This window comes from Cupressus sempervirens, chromosome 1, assembly GCF_028749045.1.
Source record: "Cupressus sempervirens isolate cs-2001-9-10 chromosome 1, ASM2874904v1, whole genome shotgun sequence".
Taxonomy (NCBI): domain Eukaryota; kingdom Viridiplantae; phylum Streptophyta; class Pinopsida; order Cupressales; family Cupressaceae; genus Cupressus; species Cupressus sempervirens.
This window is the reverse complement of record NC_143118.1, coordinates 554,030,007-554,052,007: the sequence shown is the minus strand read 5'-3', so window position 1 is coordinate 554,052,007 and position 22,001 is coordinate 554,030,007. Positions and strand designations below refer to the sequence as shown.

The 22,001-nt window shown below is 36.3% G+C and overlaps 1 protein-coding gene across 1 annotated transcript in view; it reads right to left on the bottom strand.

Annotated features, from left to right (window-relative positions):
* Positions 1-286: 286 nt before the first annotated feature.
* Positions 287-22,001, bottom strand: part of NUDX14 (nudix hydrolase homolog 14) — a 118,669-nt gene continuing 96,954 nt past the window's right edge. The window contains exons 7-9 of the mRNA XM_089830630.1: positions 1,272-1,370; positions 872-928; positions 287-684 (exon numbers count right to left, since the gene is read on the bottom strand). Coding sequence (XP_089686756.1) covers positions 514-684; positions 872-928; positions 1,272-1,370 — 327 coding nt within the window. The 3' untranslated portion in view covers positions 287-513. The remainder of the gene's footprint in view (positions 685-871; positions 929-1,271; positions 1,371-22,001) is intronic.

Sequence of the window (22,001 nt, the reverse complement as noted above, 5' to 3'; positions counted from 1 at the left end):
CAGTACTTGTACAATGTATCTTGACTTTTTTTGGAATACTATAGGGTGTCATCATATCTTGATGCTCTTACTCCATTGCAAGACGTTCTTCAAAGGGATTGAAGAAGAATCCAAACCATTTGGAATAAGCGAGTAGCTTCAAGTCAAGAGTTCTCAGTTGGCTAGCAATTGGCTTACTATCCTTCTAAAGTGTTAATTACTTAGGCCAAATCTATAAATGGATTATGCATATTATTTTCCAACAAGTAAGATGGCCTTAATTATCTAGTGAAAATACAGAATGAGATGTATTCAAGTATTATTCATGATTTATATTTATCCAGTATGTTTTCATATTTCATTGTGGCTTACCATCAATATTCAACTCAATCAAATATGTATAGATAATTATGCGCCATGATCAACAACCTTCCTAGGTGAGCAAAAGTTATCAATATCATATCATCACATCATATCCTGAAATGGATTGTGTGGCCAAATACACAACCATGAACCAAGCAACTCAATTGTATTCTATTGAGGCAAAAGACCTTCTCTCTTGGCCATTTCATACAATGCAATTGCAGCAAGAGCCTTTGCATCTGCAGTTACACGCCAAAGTGTTGCGTAGGGTACTATACGCAACTTTATTAATTCACCTTCATCACGAAGGCCTGTTTCTTGCCCATGTAATGAATCTATAACCTGTCAAATCAATGTTAATAAATAATAGATGACAGACTTCCACCAATAGCAATGCACTATTGTCATTATTTTGATCAGAAAGATTATCTAACCAACAGCAAAAGAGCCAGAGTAGTTCAGAATACAATGAATGAACTATATAGTATATAAAACATTTCCAAGAAAGGTTGAAAGGTGATTTACTGACCTCTTTTTCCACATGGGTCCTATACAATAATAAAGAGATTTCTTCATCACATCCACCCTGAATGATGCATCATGCGGAACATTCAAAAGCCAAGGAAATGAGTTCTACAGAATCACCAATGGTATAAGTCCTAAATTTATTCTATTCGCACTAAATCATTGATGACCAAAAATGTTAGTTATGCAGTAATTTAATGGAGGAGAATTGTTCACTTAAAAGAGAAAATACTTATTTTAATCCTTTCTTAGTGATCACCAAAAAGACTAACTATTTTTGTGATTCAAAGAGAACAAACACTACCACAAAATGTTTATTATGGTAGACATGTTTGTTGGCATCCATACAAAAATTTACAATTAAAATCTGCATAAAATGGAATCCTAACATGTAAATGGTGTACCGGAGAGGGAAACATCTTGTTGCCTGTTGAAGGATCCAGAAAAGCAGTAAGGTTAACAAGATCTTTCGAATTCATATGTATTCCAGTTTCTTCTTTGACCTGCAATTATACATCAATATCAGAATAATTTCCATCATCGAATGATCAGAATTTTGTACCTTGCATACTATTTCCTTAATACATGTCCAATGTATCCTTTTCAATTACTTTGTTAGATTTGTATGTAAACAATTTGTTAAAATAATCAGTTGGCAAGGATTTGACTCAAGGCCCAGTAACAAAAACTTGAGCTACTTTCTTGAGATTGTAACAAAAATATAAAAAAGGTAGATATGTTTTTTTCATTTTCTCAATATCATATTTTCCAGGGAATTCTCAAGGAAGAAGATATTCTCTAAGATAACCCAGTTAGTCATTTAGTCACAGGAGTCAATATACCATCAACTAAGCCAGACTCTTCCTCAAGATAGGAGAGTGATGAGCAAATATAGTGAAGGGAGATCTATTCTGAATCCTTTATAATCTACCAACCCTAGTTTCCAGATGCTTGCCTTTGACTGGAGGCTACACATGTAAACTCTAGAAATCATACAGGACATGTCTAGGCACCTCTTACAGCTTATCAGGAATTTTTAACTTCACCTATGCACAAGACATTGATTTTAAGAGCTTGTCACATTCTAACTTTAGTCTTTTACAAGACAATCTAAAATTGATTAAATTCTGTTTCTACTGTACTTGATATTGCAAACAATCAGGGAAAAAAGGAATTATGAAATATCCTTCTGTTTAGAAAACCAGTTCTGAAATTTCTCATATTCCAGTGAATGCCCAATAAATCATGACAAGCATTAAATAAAAAGATAACTGCCACTACACAGAGCGCTGTTATGCTCATGAACTGTAGAAAGTCATACAACCATGAGAGTAAATGTAGAGCTAGCAGGCCTTGCAACATTAATGCAACTAACAAATGCTTGTAAAGCTTCTAAAAACTACAAGGTCAGGTAACCATGTGTGCAAAGGCTTCGATAGAATGCAAGCATTGACTTTGTAGTGCTGAAGTGCAGGCCCCAAATGGATAGGACACAGTTATTGACCACCAGAGTTGAGTTTGGCTCTTCAACAAGTAGTCCAACAAGCATATGCACTAGTAATCAATAGCAAGAAATCCTGCTGATCCAGAGATTGCACTTAATCATATGAGGAATCTTATAAAGCCTGTGAGCAGTAAAATCCTAGTTTATTATCTCTGCTTATCCAGCAAGATGAATAGCCCTACACTTGGTTGTTGGCACAAGCATCTGAGAATGCTATATTGTTGAACAAATAAATGAATGCTTTTAATAATGTCGAAGACAACAGATAGCCTATAGGATCCACAGATAGCAAATAAATAAGTGAGCAAAGCCCGAAACAGAAAAGAACAAAACAAGGCCAACTATATCTCTTTTTCCTTCTGCAACTTGGATCTTCAGCTGTGTATCTTGATCAGGAAATTTGCAACCCTTAATATCTTTGCTTCTTCAAACAACTTACTCAAGTTGTTCATATTTATTCTATAATTAATTGATCCAAATATCCATGTAGGCTGAACCACAGTTGAAAATATTGTTATTGAAACGTACCTTTTCTGGATGATATTGGTCTTCAAACCTGGTTTTCTTTGCACACGAATGATACACAAACACACAGCAACAATCCTTATAGTGATTTAGCAATTAAGTAGATTATGAGACTTTTTCTCAAAGTCATTCCTGCTTCAGTATTTTTAGACCTTAGTCTGAAGATAAGTTGTGTTTCCGAATAAGTTTGAAAATACATAGCCCTTTAATGGCTTCCTGAGTCACCTTCAACCCTTCTTCAATTGCAGATATCTTCCTTCTTCACCTAGACTCCAATCACCAAGGTTAGATTGTGCTTCAACTTGACCTCTTTCTCCAGATTTTAACAATCTTAGTCTTTGTTTTTCAAAGATATTCATGTTTATAACAGCAGCAACCTTCCTTTTATACTTGTTTTTGCCTCCTATTTGCTTCCTATAAGCAATGTGGGATAAAAGATTTACCATCTAATTTGACTTTATTAATTTCCAACATTAATTTTGATAATTTAATAAAATGTTTGTATAATGGAAAAATAATCCATGTTGGGATTCCCAAATTTGCCAAAGTCAATAAAAAACCACAACTACATCCATGCAAGGTGGGGGGAAGTTGATCAAGGCTTGGATAGATTCCACTTTACACAGAAAAAATTGATCTTACTTTAACATCATTAGGGGAAATCACCGCTAGTGTGGACATCCTTACTTAAAAAACATTTCGCAATTTAGCTCCAAAGGGGATATTCGACCCTAGTTAGGATAATTCTTACACTCGGAAAAAATTCTGCATCCCATACTCCCCTTGTGGGGGAAAAAAACACCCAAGTCCAAACATTTCCAACACTTACAAAATTTAGCATCACTCCTTATTCTCCACAAGGGGAAAAAAACCTTAGTCTAGACAAATTCGACACTTCAGAAAAAAATTAGAATCCATAGTTGCCACTCAAGGAAGAAAAATGACCCTAGTCTGGATAACTTCCATACTTAACACTCGTCTTGGGGAAAAACAACCCCTATCTTGACAACTTCCAAACTTAGAAAAATTTCCAAGTTCCCAACTCCCTCCAAGGGAAAAACAAGCTTAGTCAGGACAACTTCCAAACTTATTAAAATTTCAAGCGCACCCTTGGGGAAAATTGCCCCTTCCATTAGAAATTTTTTCAAGCAAACATAATACAAAGCGGTGGAAATTCATAGCATGCTTGGATTTTGACCTCCATACTTTCACTATTTTTCAAAAATACCATATGATTTAGTGTATTTTTTTATAGAACCGATAGAGGTATTCACTCACCCAAAGCCAAACTGCCTTGATTTTCTTTTCTTTTCTTTCTCATTTTTTGATTTTTCTTTCGTTTTCCTCTTTTCTTTTGACATTTCTTTCATTCTTTCCTTTTCAAATTCTATTTTGACTTACAACTTGTAAAGGGTTTGGAGAAACCACAAATGTATAATTTTCACTAATTCTAACTTCACTTTGAGAACTTTCTAAGAACCTGGAGCAGTTAAATGTTGATAAAAAGTTGTAACTAAAAGACTTGGGTATCCTAAACACAACAATTTAGTACAAATCCATTTCCAAAGACGAGTTATTAGGAACAATTTCAATTCAAGGAATCCTCGCAGAGGAATATCAAGAAAATACTCCAAACACAACCTAACAGAAGTAGACCAGTCTATGCGTTAAAAACACACCACCTTGCTCACAAATAGGATCCCTCTCAAACCTAGCCTACTAAAGCAAGGACACCTATACTACAAAAAACTAAACTAAAACACCTAAACCTAAGAAAATTCACCCTAAGGAAAACTAAACTGATACACCTAAACCCTGTTGAAAACAGGACTAGAAATCATAAACAAAACACACTATATATCCTGGGAAAAATCCTCTACAATGAGGGAAACAACCCAGCCCCGCCAAACAAATCCTTATATTTATGGTGAAATCACAATTACAAAGTTTTAGATACACTGCTCTAAAAATTCTGAGATTCAGCTCAATGAATCAGAGATACAGTTCTATAAACATATGATAACAAATCTCCAATTAGCACCTATGATGAAGATACGAAATTGTAGCTCCAGAACACCTTAATCTGATCAATACATCAGTTAAAACAGAGAGATATATATGCTGGCTGAGAGAGCTGAACATATAATAGAGACTAGACATCTATGCAGATCACGTGACTGATATGAGCCAAGTATGCAGTTTCTGTATATCAGATACGACCAGAGTATAATGTTTCAACAACACCATCAAAAGCCGAGCATGAAAATATATGTTTAATCGATCACGAATGGGGAGAATACATGCAGTGAAGAAAATGCATCAGATGATCTGTCTGAAGCCATCCATAACGTCAACACTTGAAGAGTGGAAAGGAACCTGATGCAAGCAGTGCTAGTATAAATATCTTGCATGAAGACATCCGTTACACAAGACTTGGATAAGATGTGACAATAATAAACTTCCTCTTAGACAAAAACAGTCACCGCATCAAACAAGGATAATTCCATATAGGAGTATGTGGGACCCAGAAAGAGGGAGAGGAATAGATGTCGTTGTAGAATAGGACACCTGTTGTGTCAGACAAAATACGATGTTTCTCCAAAAATCTGTTAGAGCATATTTTAATATAAATTTGACATTTATAAATTCCTGAATTTCATATAGTGCTAAAGTATTTAACAAACCCAAGGAGATGTGACGAGAAGCACCACTATCTATCAGCCAAGCATTTCGATCAACTTGTACATGACTAGACAAAGCTGATATAAGTACAAGACCTTCTAAATGATCACAAGAATCCTTTGAAGGAGAAGAGTCTTTCAAATCAGACACAACAACATTGTGAAGATTGAGTTTCACAGTACAATGTTTAGCAACATGACCGAGTTTTTCACACCTAAAACATTTAATCTTGGAGAAATCTTTTTTTCTTTAAAATCAGAAGATGAGAAAGGATTTTTATCTTCAAACCTTTTGAAATACTTCTTTCTCCCTCTTTTCCTTGAAGTGTGAGAAATAAGCACTTAATCTTCCACATTGTGAGATTTACGAGAACTCCCTCTAGCCTCCAACTGACATTCCTCTTGAATACAATCAGTCCTCAACATTTCAAAGGTTGGTAAATCATTTCTGCTGCTGATGCCTTGGATAAAGGATTCCCAAGAATGAGGGAGACCATCCATAGCGAGCATAACCAGCTCTTTGTCGTTGACAGACTCTCCAATGGTACTCAACTGATCCTTTAACTGAAAAATCTTCAAGAAGAAAGAGACAATGGAGTCGCTTTTACACATCTTAATGTGAAGAAGCTGCATATGAAGTGTCAGAGTTCTGCTAGTATTATTTATCTCATACACACTATGCAGGGAGTCAAACATCTCCTTGGTGGATTTTAGCTTGGAGATAGTAGGCACTAAATGATCCTTCATGGAGTCAATGATAATCCTCTTGGTCAGAACTGTATTCTTCTTCCAAGTTGCCTTTTCTACAGGATCAGTAGGTTCTTGAACTTCAAATTCCACAAATGAAAGAAGATCATTTTCCTCAAGAACTAATAAGATTCTGGATTTCCAAGAAATGAAATTAGATGCTCCTTCCAATCTATCTTCAACCTTCAAACCAGGCACCATGATGGGAATAAGGAAGCAGGATAGAAAGAAGAAATCTAATCCAACCTTAAAGATCAAACCGAGCTCTGATACCACGTTGAAAACAGTACTAGAAATCATAAACAAAACACACTATATATCCTGGGAAAAATCCTCTACAATGAGGGAAACAACCCAGCCCCCCCCAAACAAATCCTGAGATTTATGGAGAAATCACAATTACAAAGTTTTAGATACACTGCTCTAAAAATTTTGTGACTCAGCTCAACGAATCAGAGATATAGTTCTATAAACATATGACAACAAATCTCCAATTAGCACCTATGATGAAGATACGAGATTGTAGCTCCAGAACACCTTAATCTGATCAATACATCAATTAAAACAGAGAGAGATATGTATGCTGGCTGAGAGAGCTGAACATATAATAGAGACTAGACGTCTATGCAGATCACGTGACTGATATGAGCCACGTACGCAGTTTCTGTATATCAGATACGAGCAGAGTATAATGTTTCAACAACACCATCAGAAGCCGAGCATGAACATATATGTCTAATTGATCACGAATGGGGAGAATACATGCGGTGAAGAAAATGCATCAGATGATGTGTCTGAAGCCGTCCATAACATCAATGCTTGAAGAGTGGAAAGGAACCTAATGCGAGCGGTGCCAGGATAAATATCTTGCATGAAGACATCCGTTACACAAGACTTGGATAAGATGCGACAATAATAAACTTCCTCTTTGACAAAAACGGTCACCACATCAGACAAGGATAATTCCATATAGGAGTATGCAGGACCCAAGAAGAGAGAGAGGAATAGAAGTCGTTGTAGAATAGGACATCTGTTGTGTTAAACAAAATACGATGTTTCTCCAAAAATCTGTTAGAACATATATTAATATAAAATTTGACATTTATAAATTCCAGAATTTCATATAGTGCGAAAGTATTTAACAAGCCCAAGGAGGCAGCTATGAAAGGTCTCAAGCCAAATGGTTTAAGGCAAATTAACCAAAACGGTCACCACATCAGATAAGGATAATTTCGTATAGGAGTATGTAGAACCCAGAAAGAGAGAGGAATAGAAGTCGTTGTAGAATAGGACACTTGTTGTGTTAGACAAAATACGATGTTTCTCCAAAAATCTGTTAGAAAATATTTTAATATAAATTTGACATTTATATATTCCAGAATTTCATATAGTGCTAAAGTATTTAACAAACCCAAGGAGGCAGCTATGAAAGGTCTCAAGCCAAATGGTTTAAGGTGAATTAACTAACCCACTCAAGAAAACACCTAAACTAAACAATGGAAGGAAACCAATTCTAATTATGTACAAAAGGACCTGAGGAGAAGTTGTAGGTACATAACTAATACTGGAGAAATTGCCCATTAACAGGCAATGAGACATCCTCTCAAGTCAATATTTTCAGCTTAAAATCATTTCTAAAGTTTGTCAAATTTATCATGATAACCTTGTTTCTCATGTGCTTTATCCCAATATAGAACTAAGTCAGAAATCCTGAAGGCCTTGATTCTAGATTTATTTCTTCTCTACCCCTTGATATTTCAAAAATTTATCTAGGGCTTCGTCTCTCTTCTCATCCAACTGCATTAGATAATTCCATCTTGAACACTCCTGAACTACCATTGGACTTATGTGGTAGATCTCCAAGTCCCCTACCTTTCTTCACAGTAGCTCTGGAATAATTCAGGCATATACTTTGTATATCAACCCAAGTCTTTTGAGTGATATCTCCTCCTGCCATAAGGTCTAAAGCTTCAATGCTTCCATCATTTACACCTCTCAAAAAAAGATGTTTCTTTGACTCCTCATTCAATTGATGTTGTGTATTACGCTATAGGTTGAACATGAACCAAGAAACATAATCTTCTAAGGTTTCATCATCCTTTTGGGACATTTTGAAAATGTCATCCCCTTTTAAATCTCAACCCCTACAATATTCCTTATACTTTGTGAGAAACAAATTGCTCATTGTAGGCCAATCTGCTATAGTATCGGCACCCAACCCCATGAACAATCTCAGAGTCGCTTCTTTGACGGTAGAAGGAAACAACTTCGTTTTGTGGGCATTAATTGTATAATCATAACTTCTAAATAAAATGTCAAACTCAAAGACAAAGGTTTCAGGATCCTCAGTGATCAGGCCATAAAACTGTTACAAGATTCAAGAAGAGTTGGCAGATTAACGGATTTCCGGATGATTGATTGATTAACAGAGGAACAAATGTGTTCCTTATAAAGAATTACAAGGACGTTGTTTCTAAAAGAAACAACGTAGACTGAAGACGAAATTAGAAACAAAACTAGAGACAGGATAGGAAACATTCCTATCTGGACTGAAGAAAAAAGAGACGGGATAGGAAACATTCCTATCTAGACTGAAAGACGGACTACAGACAAGTAGTTGACTATTATAGAAAGTATAAGATATTATCTTAATACCCTCCCTTAATGGTCAACGTACGAATGTCAGAACATTTTGGGATAATTGAGACCCTCCCTGGATCTACAGTATGTTGAAACCAAGAAGCTTTGCCAGAAGAGTGCTATGACTCAAAATAAGTTGCATTTACAAAACTTCGTTTTTGTGGAAAAAACGGTAAAACCCAGAACCTCACGCAACCTTGCGTATTACAGACAACTTGAAATGATTTTTGAGGAGAAAATCAACAAACCCAAAAAAACAGAAACAAATTCAAAAGGCGAAAAATGCAGCTTCGCCTTGATCAGGACCCGAAGAAGTCGGACGCTACATAACACACAGAACAAGTTGATCGGTGTTTCGATATTCGAAGATTGCGATGATGCGTTGCTTCCAGGTTCCATAATTACGACCATTGAATTTGGAATTATGTTCGAGCAGAATATTTGTCAGAGATGCCATGGCACGTTTTTCAATGAAAAACTGTGAAAATCTGTGAAGGCACGTTCTTCAAGGCAAAAATACGGAAGACCCAGAAAAATCAGAGAATGACTCAAAAGAGAGCTCGAGAAACCCAGAAGGAATCTACTGTCATTTTTTGGATCCGCTGGCTCAAAAATCGAGGCACCCAGAAAAACGGACGACAACCCAGTTGAGCTCTCGAAAAACCCACCAAGAATTTGCAAACAAAATATTTTTTCGAAGCCAAAAATTAGGGTTTCGAAAAAAACGGCCCTGGCTGAAAAAGGCTTGAAAAAACTTCAGATTTCTTGATAAAAATGGCAGATTTTTTCCAAGGAGAGCGCAAATGATGAAGAATGTAAACAAAATGAACTAATCCTTGATCCTACAATCGCGATTTTGCTGTCAAATGAGCTGGAAAATATATGGATGCGAGTTGCTTCAAACGCGTGTGATTTGGACGCGATTTGCAGAAAAAAATTGCGAGCTTTCCAAAGATACAGGCACGGATTTTGCAAACCAAGAGGCTGCAAAAAAGAGACGACTGTCGTGGTGTGCAAATAATTTCAAAAGAAATTATAAATTTTTCGAAAAATTCCTTATCATGGCTCTGATACCATGTTACAAGATTCAAGAAGAGTTGGCAGATTAACGGATTTCAAGATGATTGATTGATTAACAAAGGAACAAATGTGTTCCTTATAAAGAATTACAAGGACGTTTCTAAAAGAAACAACGTAGACTGAAGACGAAATTAGAAACAAAACTAGAGACAGGATAGGAAACATTCCTATCTGGACTGAAGAAAAAAGAGACGGGATAGGAAACATTCCTATCTAGACTGAAAGACGGACTACAGACAAGTAGTTGACTATTATAGAAAGTATAAGATATTATCTTAATAAAAACTTGGGAAGTGCAACAGCAGGTATGTTCTTCAAATTTTGGTTACCTTGCTGAGGAGGGATAGGAAAAGGAAATGTTGGTTGAGGCTAAGGCTGAGCTATTCCTGGAGGGGGCAATGGCAGTGGTGCTTGATAGATGACAAGGGCAAGTGGATCATCTTGGTGCTTGTTTGTTAAAGTTGTTGCCAAAGGTGAAAATGCTCCTGAAGCCTCTCCCTCTAGTCGTAGACGGACTAAGAAGAGGATTTACAAAGTTGAACCCTCCATTGTTAACAAAAAAAGAAGCAAAGATGTAGAAGTTGCTAGTGCCCTTGAGGCCACATCATCTGCTAAGAATAGGTCTCCTACTGAGAAAGACAAAGGTAAAATTTTGGAAGCAGAAAGGTTAGAACAACAACCAGATGAGGGGAGTAACCTTAATGAACCCCTGCACCCTCAAGAGGAGGAAGATCTAGAAAAACCTCCTAAAGCACCTGCAGCGGAAATACCTGTAAGCAAGAGGAAACGAAAGGATCCTCCATGCTTGTCAACACCACCCATGAGGCGAATTGTGAGACTCTCCAAGAGTAGGGTTCCTAAAGCATCTGTTCCCATAGTTACCCTTGAGTTTTTTGAATATGGAAAGAATTCCTCTTTGCAGCAAACTCAAGCCAGTGAAAATGAGAGCAAAACCCAGAATCTACAATCGGAAGCTGATTGTAGTGTTGATTATGTGCTTATTGACAGTGATAAGGGGTCTCCTGAGCTTGAAATATCTAAGGTGTTTGAAGAAAACCCTGATATGCAAGATATTAGTAAAAATTCTATAGAACTCCCTTCGGAGAATTATCTAGAATTTAGACCTGAAATTGTTAAGGAAGTACTAGAAAAATTGGATCAAGAGGAGGGTAGACACATTAACTACAGCAACCACTGAATCCAGTAGGAAAGAAGATGTGGAGACAACAATTGTCATAAGAAAAGGAGAGTGCTCAACATCGCAAAGTGTCAACAAAACTCCCTATTTGGCACCTAAATGGATAGACCTCTTTAACCAAGAGCCATTGCCACCACCCAATCTGTCTACACGAATTAATTTGTTTCAAAAGCTCTTATGAGTTTGAGCTCAATGGAAATTGGAGAAAGCCAAATTAAAGCATGTTATTAATGAGGAAAGTTACCAGTTGAAACAAAGTTCAGATCAGAATGAAGTCCTAAAGAGAAGAATTGAGCTCATCATAGCATTGATTCCTGAGTTAATGGAATGTAGGTCGCCATCACCAATATATGTTTTATTTCGAACAATTTGCAAATTATAAATTGACTAGAATTGTGGAAGGTCTTAATCCCTCTATCTCTACCCCACATGAGTTTTATGATGCATTTCGATCTGTTCCCATGGCTTTGAAAAATTTACTGTGTGAATTGTATCTTCATAACCTGGCCGTGCCTAATTACACTGAGTGGAACCCAATCCTATATGTAGGGGATGTACATTTAAGAGCAGTAATGTCATGGATACAAAATGAAATAAGCAGAGAACATCAACTTGCACCCCACAAGGAGAATGAAATGACAGCACCCTTGTTCATGAGACCGGAAGTTCAACATTCTAGACGAACATATCTGGATTGGATTTCTATTTTGGGCAATCCTGCAAGACTTGGTAAGGTGAGTACAATCAGAGAACGGGCCTTTACAGACTAGGAACAACACTTATCTCAGAATGTTGAGACAGCAATTGTTGCCTCAAGGCAGCGATGGTTTAGAATGCCACGTGATCTAAAAATAAGAGAACCCCACTCTCCACAAAACTTGACTCTTGCTACAATTAGGATTCCTTGGTATACAGACTTGGGGAGAAATAAGTGCAAACATTGGTTACCATTAAGGTATCAACCCCCAATTCTCTTGCAGCCACTACTAGCAACAAATGACAATGCAGAAGATCATGACATGACTGTTGAAGTTCGACACTGGAAGAGGCTCAAGACAAATTATGGTTACTCCAATTATGTGAAGAATGAGCCTGGAGAAAGGACACCTAGTGACTAGAGAGTGCAGGCCTAGATCAGGAACTTCATGATTGTTGGGGACCAACAATAGATCAGTTGAGGGGAATGATGAGCCTCTAAAAGGCCATTATTTTGAGAACATTTTATCTTGTTTTTAGACAATTATCTTGCAGAAGCATTTTATGACTCTATGGTTTAAGCAAAGGAACTTATGTTTTTATGAATATATTATCTATATGTTAAGACACGAAGATTGATATATAGATAGTTCAGATATGTTGTGTTTGCTTGAATCTATGGACTTTTATGGTATAATGAAGGAATATTACATACTGATAAATGTTTCCTGTTTCATGCTATGTTTTGGTAGATTCCTTCTTGTAGCCGTAGGATTTGCAAAGAGTGATAGTTTGAACATTATACATTTTCTAACATTGATGATGAAATATATATGTGTGTGTGTGTGTGTGTGTGTGTGTGTGGAAGTTGTTACATTTAATGTTTTATAGGTACTTGTCACGCATATTCAAAGTCAACATTTCAATGCTAAGTCAAAGCCGACCAGATTGATGAATCACCATAACAAGCAAATTATTGTGTGATTTCTATTATGGCAGCGTGTGAATATAGCTTCCGCAACCTTCTATATTCTTGGAGGAGTTAAATCGCAGTTAATGATATTTCTATTGTAAACTTTATAACTCTGTAATTGATCCTTGTTGATGGAGTGATCGTAGAAGTAGAAAGTTGTTGTAACTTTCCTTTAAATAATGCCCGTTGTAGCTTTGAAAGAAGTTTTTGCCGAGAGAAAGATAGCATAGATTCTTTGTTCATAACAATAGTGTGTAATCTTGTTTTTAATCAGATGTAATCTCTTACTATGAATGAATAGAATACAAAGTTCAAGTTTCCATCTTCTATCTTGATCGTCTTTTCTGTTCACTCATCCAAGGGGGCCCACTTAGTGAGTGAACTGCTTTGTTATAATAGATTTCATTTCCTTGTTTGTTTCTTTGCAAAGTAGACTTGTGTTGTTCCTACAGCCATTGATAACAGAATCATTGAACTGTGCAGCATAGGTGCATAGATAGATTTATTGTTTGCAGCAGTACTCTAAGCTTTAAGATAAGATGTCATTTTAGTTCCTAGCTTAGTTTCCTTCAGCATTCCTTTTCTATTTAGTTGTAACGACTTAAAGAGGAATTAGAGCATATACTTTGCAGCCACCCTCTCAAACTTACGATCTCGGGTTGACAAAATAAAATGAAGTCAGTGTGTTATTCTTAGGAAAACACATGATTCTGTCTAATCATGGAGTCAATGTGAAAAGATGTCCAATCCTTTGTTACTAAGGTATTTAGCTGACCTATCATTTTTGGGGCCCATTCCTCGTCATAATAATCTTGCAAAAATTGCAAGGTTGGGATTCTCTGTTGAATTGGGAAGGTCAAGTCTTGTCCATATACCAAATGGTATGGGGATGTCCCTAAGGACACCTTAGTTCTTGTTCTATCTGCCCATAAGACAAACTTCAATGTGTCAATCTCTTGGATTCTTGTCTAACAATTTCTTGATAGCAGTAAGTAGGTTCTTATTAGTTGATTATGCTAGAACATTTCATTGAACATAGTAATTAAATGAAAATTTTAGCATAATCCCATGATCAAACACCCAGTTAGAACATTTTACTAAAAAAAAAACAGAACTATTATCACAAACCAAAGCATAAGGAAATCCAAATGTTGTAACTATCTTCTCTTCTAGGAATTTAATAACAACTTCAGATTTGGAATTCTTTAAGGCCAGGGATTTCGTCTACCAAGAACAATAATCAATAGCGATCAAAATATACCTGTGTTGCACTGAGGAAGTGGATTAATTGTACCACTAAAATCAAGTCCCCACTTCGAGAATGGACTCACCTTGATGATAGGTTGGAGTAGCATCATAAAGTTCACACGAACATCAATTGTTTGGCAAATGCGGCAAGTCTTCATATGGTCATGTGTATCTTTAAACAAAGTTGGCCAATAGTAGTCTGCTCTTAGTATTTTATGTGTTCTAGCTAGACTTGCTCCATGCCTTGTTCCAAACTTGTCATGAAAATGCTCTAGAATTCTCTTTGATTCATCTTTCCCAACACATTTTAGATAGATGATTTAATGCTTTTGCTTCTATAATACTAACGCTTCCAACATGTACCTTCTACTTTTCAACTTCAATGTCTTCTTGTGTACTAGATTCAAATGCAAAGAACTTTTGTGATTCAATAAGTAACTGATAATAACTTTGTGCCTGGACACACATAATCCAATTTGTAAACTTGTTGCACTAAGTATGAGCCTTCAAATGCAAATGTTTGTGCCATCTTTTGTCCTCTAACTAGCTTCATTGGCCGAATATCTATGTCATATTCATGTATAGTGGCAACTCACTTTCCTCCTCTCACCTAATTCGTTTTGCATCAATAAGGCTATCAAAACAACATCAAGAACTATAGCATGTACTTTAATTCTCAAGATGCAAGGTCTAAATTTCTTCATCGTCTTGACCAATGCATAAGCTTTCTTTTCCAAACTAGGTCAATTTAGTTCCACATCTTTAAAGGGAGCACTAATAAAAGCAACAAGGTGCCCTCCATTCTCTTCAGTTCTATGTAAGAATTGTTGCACAAGCATGATCTAAAGCAATTAAGTATATGTCGAATGGCTTTTCATAATTTGGACTCACAAGAACTTGTGCCTTAACAATGGCTTCTTTTATTTCTTCAAAAACTTTCTTAGCTTCTAGGGTCTAATCCATCTCATCTTTCTTGAGCATGTGATCCATAAGCATATTACTATTTCCACAAATCCTGAAATGAATTTTCTCACAAAGTTAATATTCCCAAAGAAAGATTTCAATTCCTTCTTACTAGCAAACAAACTTAGCTTTGAAACAGCCTCCACTCTTTCAAGAGCAATCATAATTCCATTTTTGAAAGAACGTGTTTAAGCAATTTTCCTTCAGTCACCCCAAACATGCACTTCTTGGGATTGAGAGATATCCAAAACTTTCTGCATCTAGTACATACCTTCGTCAAATCTAGGATATGGTCATCTCTTTTCTCTGAAAATATTGTGATATTGTCCATATTGATAACACATTTACCTTTTAATTTCCTAAAGGCATAATCCATGGCCCCCTAAAATGTTGCTCAAGCATTAATCAAATCAAAAGACATCCTCCTATATGCAAATGTCCTCCACTCAGTGATGAAAGTTGTCTTCAACCTATCTTCTTCAACTATCACTTGATTGTATCCTCAATATCCATCCACAAACTTCATCTGGGATCCGTTCAAAATTTGTACTTCAATTAATGATGACAACCAATAATTGTTTGTTTTTGATGCCTTATTTAGATTTTTGAAATCCACATATACTCTTTATCTCTCCATTTTTCTTCCACAATGAGACTAGATTGGTGACCCCCACTGAGTATTGCAATGGAAATATTATCTTTGTTGTTAATAGCTTCTTCACTTCCTCCTAATAAATCAAAGTTCTAGCAAGGACTTGACTGACCTTTGGCATTCCCTGAATGGCTTGCTTCCTTCCTTTAGTAGTATGGTATGTGTGATGATGGAGGGATCATTTGTTTTCAAATCTTCATATCCCCATATTATCATGTCTAGGAATTCCCTTATCAACTTCAAAATGTCTTCCCTTTCCTCAAGAGTGCAAACCTTCCCAACGTGCATGATCTTCAATTCCTCTTTTGCTCCTAAATTTACCTTCTTACATTCATCCCTTCCTATGAGATGATACTTAATCTTACTAAATTGATCCACATCAAACATCCTTTCTAGTTGGATCATACCCTTTGGTATAATGTTTGTCAAGTTCATGATCCCATCTAAGTTTATTTATGCTTCTTTGATCTTGTCATCATCAGTTATTTATGCTGAGCAAACATGAATTTTTCAAGAAATCTAATGTGTTTGTCATCTTCAAACACTCGGAAGTTTGTCAAATTATCTAGTATTGATTGGATTAACATAAGCTCCACTTTGAACTTCTTCAAACCTTCCAATGAAAGCGGTGTCAACGAGCTTGTTACCTGCACAAAGCATTTGGCACTTTGTTACCATATGTTTAACCAAATTTGATTTAAAAGGCATCAGAGCTCTCAATTAGATCCCACACTTTGTTTCTCTATCTCTTCAATCTTTTTTCATGGCACACATACTTTTGTCAAGTTCGGGATATTACTAAGTGCAAATCTCTTGATACATGAATTACCTTCGCACCTTTCTTGATAGTGCATACCAATCCAAAAATCAAAGCTTCATACTCGATCATGTTGTTTGTAAAAGGAAATTGCAATTTATGTGCTGACATATGTTTCTCCTGTTGGACTAGTCAACACATACCCAGATCCTGATCCTACTTTAGTCTTGGAACCAACAAATGCCAAAGTCCACATTTGATTGTCTCCCTAATGTTCCTTTTTGGATTCCTTTGATGCAATTGATTTGGCATTCTTGTTCATCCTATTTAATCAGGCTTGATTTCTTTCTTCTCCCATCTTACTACTTTCAAGCCATATCCTCTTGTGGAGGAACTTCTTGTGTCTCCATCTTATCATCTATCTTTAAAGATCCTACATTAGTTTCTCTACTTGTTCAAATGCTATCTTGCACATGGTGCAAGACAATTTCAAATGAAAAGTTTTGTGAATTCTAAATGAACTAGGTAGTCAGTAAATTCAAGTCCTTGTTTCATAATTTTTAGCATAGAATTCCTCCTTCAAACTAAGAGCTTTCATCATTCTCTATGAATCTCTATAGAGTTTTTCTCTCTAAATAACCAGCTTCCTTATCTCCTTGTGAAACATACAACATCAATACTTCTTGCCTTTGGGGTTGATATAGACCCGAGTCTATTTAAGAAAATAAGATCTTATTCTGCTCCCCATATTTTGTAGTAATCAGCCTCAACCTAGGGATGCTTTCAATTCTTATTTGGTTAGGAATCCCCTCCATAGAAACCACGTGTGAGAAATCAGTGACCGCATATCTATTCAAATGTTATTCCTTTCTAGGCTCTGATGCCAATTGCATGTGAATGTTATTCAATTCATTCACAACTAATACTTTCATTCTATCTAGCTATGTGACCTTGTTTGTATCTGCCGAGATAGTTCACAATCTCCTACAAATAGCCAAAGGCATAACATTGCTTGATGCCCGTGAATCAATTAAACAATTATATAGTGAAAATGGGGCAGGCTCATCCTTCCCTTGGAAAAACACAATTGAGATGTCTCTTTTTTCATTGACCTCTATCCTTGTAGTATTTTGGTCATTTATAGTCCTTCCAGATCTAGCTACTTTTGGATTCGAAGTTGAAGTACTTTAAGCCATGTAAATTGGGTGTGATGAGCTCTAATTGTTGCACACATTTTGATCTTAGTAAGGAACATCCTTACCCATATTTGTATTTTGGACCACATCGGATGTGCTATGGGAGGATCTACTTACTCCTTGTGCATTACTCTCTAAGGCTTGACTATGAGCACCTTGGCTTTTAATATCTTTCAAGCTATTTAAAAACACATCTCTTACTTCCGCTACCTTCATCAACTCAAACAAAGGTAAGTTTATATTTACCTTTCTTAGCTCTTCAATTACACTATGTTCCAATTTCCTCAAACTTTCAACATTCAAAGTATGGCTAGTAGCTCTCTGTTATTATTTTGAGTTCGATTGTTGCTTTGTGAATTGCTTATACTCTGACTATTATTTCCACCTTATCTATGTGCAAGAGATTCCTTTAGATAACCATGTATATTGCTTGCATTTGGATGCGAAGCAGTATTGAAATTATTAGTAGGGATAGATGATGTTAAAGGCTCGTAATTCTTATACCTCCTCTAATAAACTTTCAATCCATTCCCTTGATATTGTTGAAATGCCTACACCTATTGTGTTCCATGAACTAAAACACTATTATCCATAGGTGGAAAATGATAACAACCTCTCTTCATTGGTTCAATAGATTCTGGTGGAAACTTAGTGTGTGGTATCTCCACTGGACCATTGGCTAACACTAGCATTAATCTCCCAATATGATCTTCATAAAATTCAAGAGGGAACAAGAACTCCTTGAAAGTCAAGCATTGTTCATATCTCATAGTTGGGACGCTTTCAAGTCCTCTAACTAGAGGATTCTCTTGATTAGCAAATGAATCTACACTACCTTTTGGAATACATTTGTAATTTCTTAAACTCAAGACATTGCAGCTCCAAATGTTGATTTGTCTCATGTATCCTACCCCCAGTTGATAGGGTTGCTTCAGCTAGGAATGTCTTATTTGCTAGTCTATTCTCTATAGCTCGTGGATTGTCGAGAAGAACATCGCATTACCAATGTTTGAAATAGTATTCCACAGTCATTTTTTATTGTTGTTGTACCCCTAGTTGCTTGATTAAGCACCACCTTGATAGTTTCCTCCTTGGTTATTCCTTTGGTATCTAATATCCTGATTATTTATTTGGTAGTTCTTATCTTGATTGTTTCTTTAATAATTCCCTTGGTAATTTCCCTGAAAGCCACCTTGACTATTCCCTTGGAAATTCCTTTGCATAATTTGTAACTGATTGTTTTGATTCCTCAAATATATAACTTTTGTGGACAACTTCTTAAATTGTTCAACTAACTCCGTCTTATCTTTCTCTTCTTGTGTTCTTATAGATGTTCTTGCACCTTGAAGACATAACAACACTGTTATAGGCGCTTGCAAAAGTGAAGCCCTTAGATGTAGCCCCAACTGATTTGATGGAGCTTGATAAGTAAGTTGTGGCACTTGGCTATTTGTTTTTCTATTTGCTTGCCCACTTCCATCACTTTGGCATAGGCTTCATTCAAGTTGGTAGGAGTTGAAGCAAAGACCCTTGTAAATGGGGTTATTCCAAAATCCAAGGCATTGTAGTACATCTCCAATTCACCCACATCTTGAACTATGCATGGAGCTTGCAACTGTATGTAGGCTTTATGAAAGTGATTATTGAATGAACTAATCAAGTCTTGGTCTTGTCTTCTAATGTTTGCAAAACATCTATACAAATCTAATGGACAGGTGGGGATACCAAACTTCCTGATGAATGTTTTCTTCAGATGATCCTATCTACTTATAGATAAAGTGGGCAAATGCACAAACTAATAGAAAGCTTCTTCACCCAAAGAGTGAGAAAAGAGCCTACATGCCACATCCTCACAGTGAGTTCTCCTATTGCATAGGGCATCCTTGAAAATCTTGATGTGTTCTTTCCTTGTGCGGTTGGGATCATTCACATGAAATTTGGAACAAAAACATTTTGGATTCTTTGGCAAATCATTGTACAAATTGAATGTGAGAGGTGGAGCATTGTTCTGAATCCATGGTGTAGGTTGCATCATAGTGGTTGGAACTAGGTAAATTACTGGAGTTGCTTGAATTGGACTACGAGAGGAACCTGCTCGACTTAAGTGCTTGCCACCCAATGATTCCTTCCTTTCTTTTGGAATGTCAATTCAACCACTCTTCTTCTCGATGTGGTGTGGACCTTAGTATCCTTTGTCTTCTTTCTGAATGTAGTCTTTCAAATTGTTCAAGAGAGAAAGATCCAATCTTCTTATCTAGCTTGTATTCTAGTTCTGAGCGTCTCTCGAAGTTGAATCTGTTAGGAGCGTCCTTTGAGCTCTCATGTGCAGTTCCCTTTCTTTCTATATCCTTTCTCTTTCCTCACATTCCAACATTTCTCTAATGTGTTTTTCAATTCTTTTCCTTTCTCTTACAAATTTAATACCAACTTTGTCTTCCTCTTCCAAGATGACTCGAGCAACTACATAATGTGCATTGTCTTCTCTTTGATTCCAAATGAAAGCTCCCAAATCTAAGATGATATTTCTTGCCTTATGTTTATGTCCAACCCAAGTTGCACAATTGGATAGTGAATGTATGAAGGCAACGCTCATCTCAATTTTGTCTCTTGCATTCCAACCTTTCTTGATTCTCCCTCTCAATCCTTTGAGCCTCTTCTTCTTCCTTTTCTATTACATCAGCAACGTGCAAAAACTTGAGTTCACCTCTTTTATGATCCCAAGCAAGAGAATTGAATGTTAGGATGATGTCACTCTAATATGTCACCCAATTTGTCTTGGCTTTTGTGGTCTAGATATCCCCATATCACACCATCCTAAATTTGATGACTACTCAAATGAACTTTGAACTGCCCTCCTAGTGCCAATTCTAGTGATACGCTTTTTTGTCCACTACAACATGCAAAATCAAACACTTAGTGTTTCAAGATGAGACACCTAACACTTAATTCTCTCTTGATATAAGCTCACTACTTATGCTGATCTCGCAAAGTAAGATCATAAAGTGACTTCAAGGTTCTTCCAACTATGGATACTTGCTCAATGAAATAATGTGATTTGTAGGATCATCAAGGCGACTTAAGTTGATTCATTCAAAACTTATCAACAATGCACTTCTAAAGAAAGACTTCGCTTCACAATGTGCAATGAAAGTATGCTTTTGCTTTCCAACTTTTGGACTCTAAATTCATTTGTCCTACTATTTTTATCTCCAACTATGATCATAAGGAAACATTGATGGACTTGGACTCTAATAGGTGTACACTCGCCAACAACTCCACCCACCTAGTGCAAGCTTCTATGGTAGATACTAAAGATTTTCAAATCAATATCTCTCCTTTAACCCAATCAAATGAATGCACACTAAAGACTCAATATTGAAGTTATGTGTTTTGATCATCGACTTATCAGCACCATTTAAGGTAATTTTTACAATGCGCAAGAAGCTAGTGGCCCGAACTTGTTCGATTCTAACAAGTGAACATCCACAATTCATTTCATCCACAAAAACCTAATTACTTGAAACAAAATCTATTCTAACAACTTTAAGTAAAATATAATCTATATGAGAGATGTAGATAACCATGCAATAATGCAAACTTGATCACAACAATTCATCATGGAAGACAGAACAATGAAAAGTAGATCAAATTTGACATTATATCAGCAACAATTCTCAAACAACCAACCTCACAAATAAGAGATAAAGGGGGTTTATATAGGAGCCCTAGTTACAATGAACGACCAGAATTGATCTAGAATCAAAGGCCAAATTAATCCATTACAAACCCTAATTAAGGCCAACTCAGCGTAGCCAATTGAAACGAAGCACCACAAATTAACCCAATGAGAAAATTCAAAGGCTTGAGAACCAATAAGAAGCAAGGAAGTCGCCTCATCATCATACAAATCACGAAGATACACCTCCTTTTCCTTTTCCCTTCTAGCAAAATCAATGAAACTAAGCAAAATTGCACTAAGTTCCTCTATATCAATACTATGAAGTTTGGCATGTCACATCTCCATAGCCGCCAACTATTCCATGCATGTTTCTAATGTTCTATCCCAATCCAAAGAGTGTCACTGGAGATCACTAATAGGTAGCATAAGTGAGAGGAAACCATTCAAGTGACTCTCTTCAAGAGAATTTGTGTTTTTGGAATAAATTGATTTCAATCTCTCCATCAACTCTACCAAATTCAACTCACAAGAAGCGTCAAAATCAAGATCAAGCAGTTCCTTGATTGCAATAAGGACCTTTGAACATGTCCTCAAG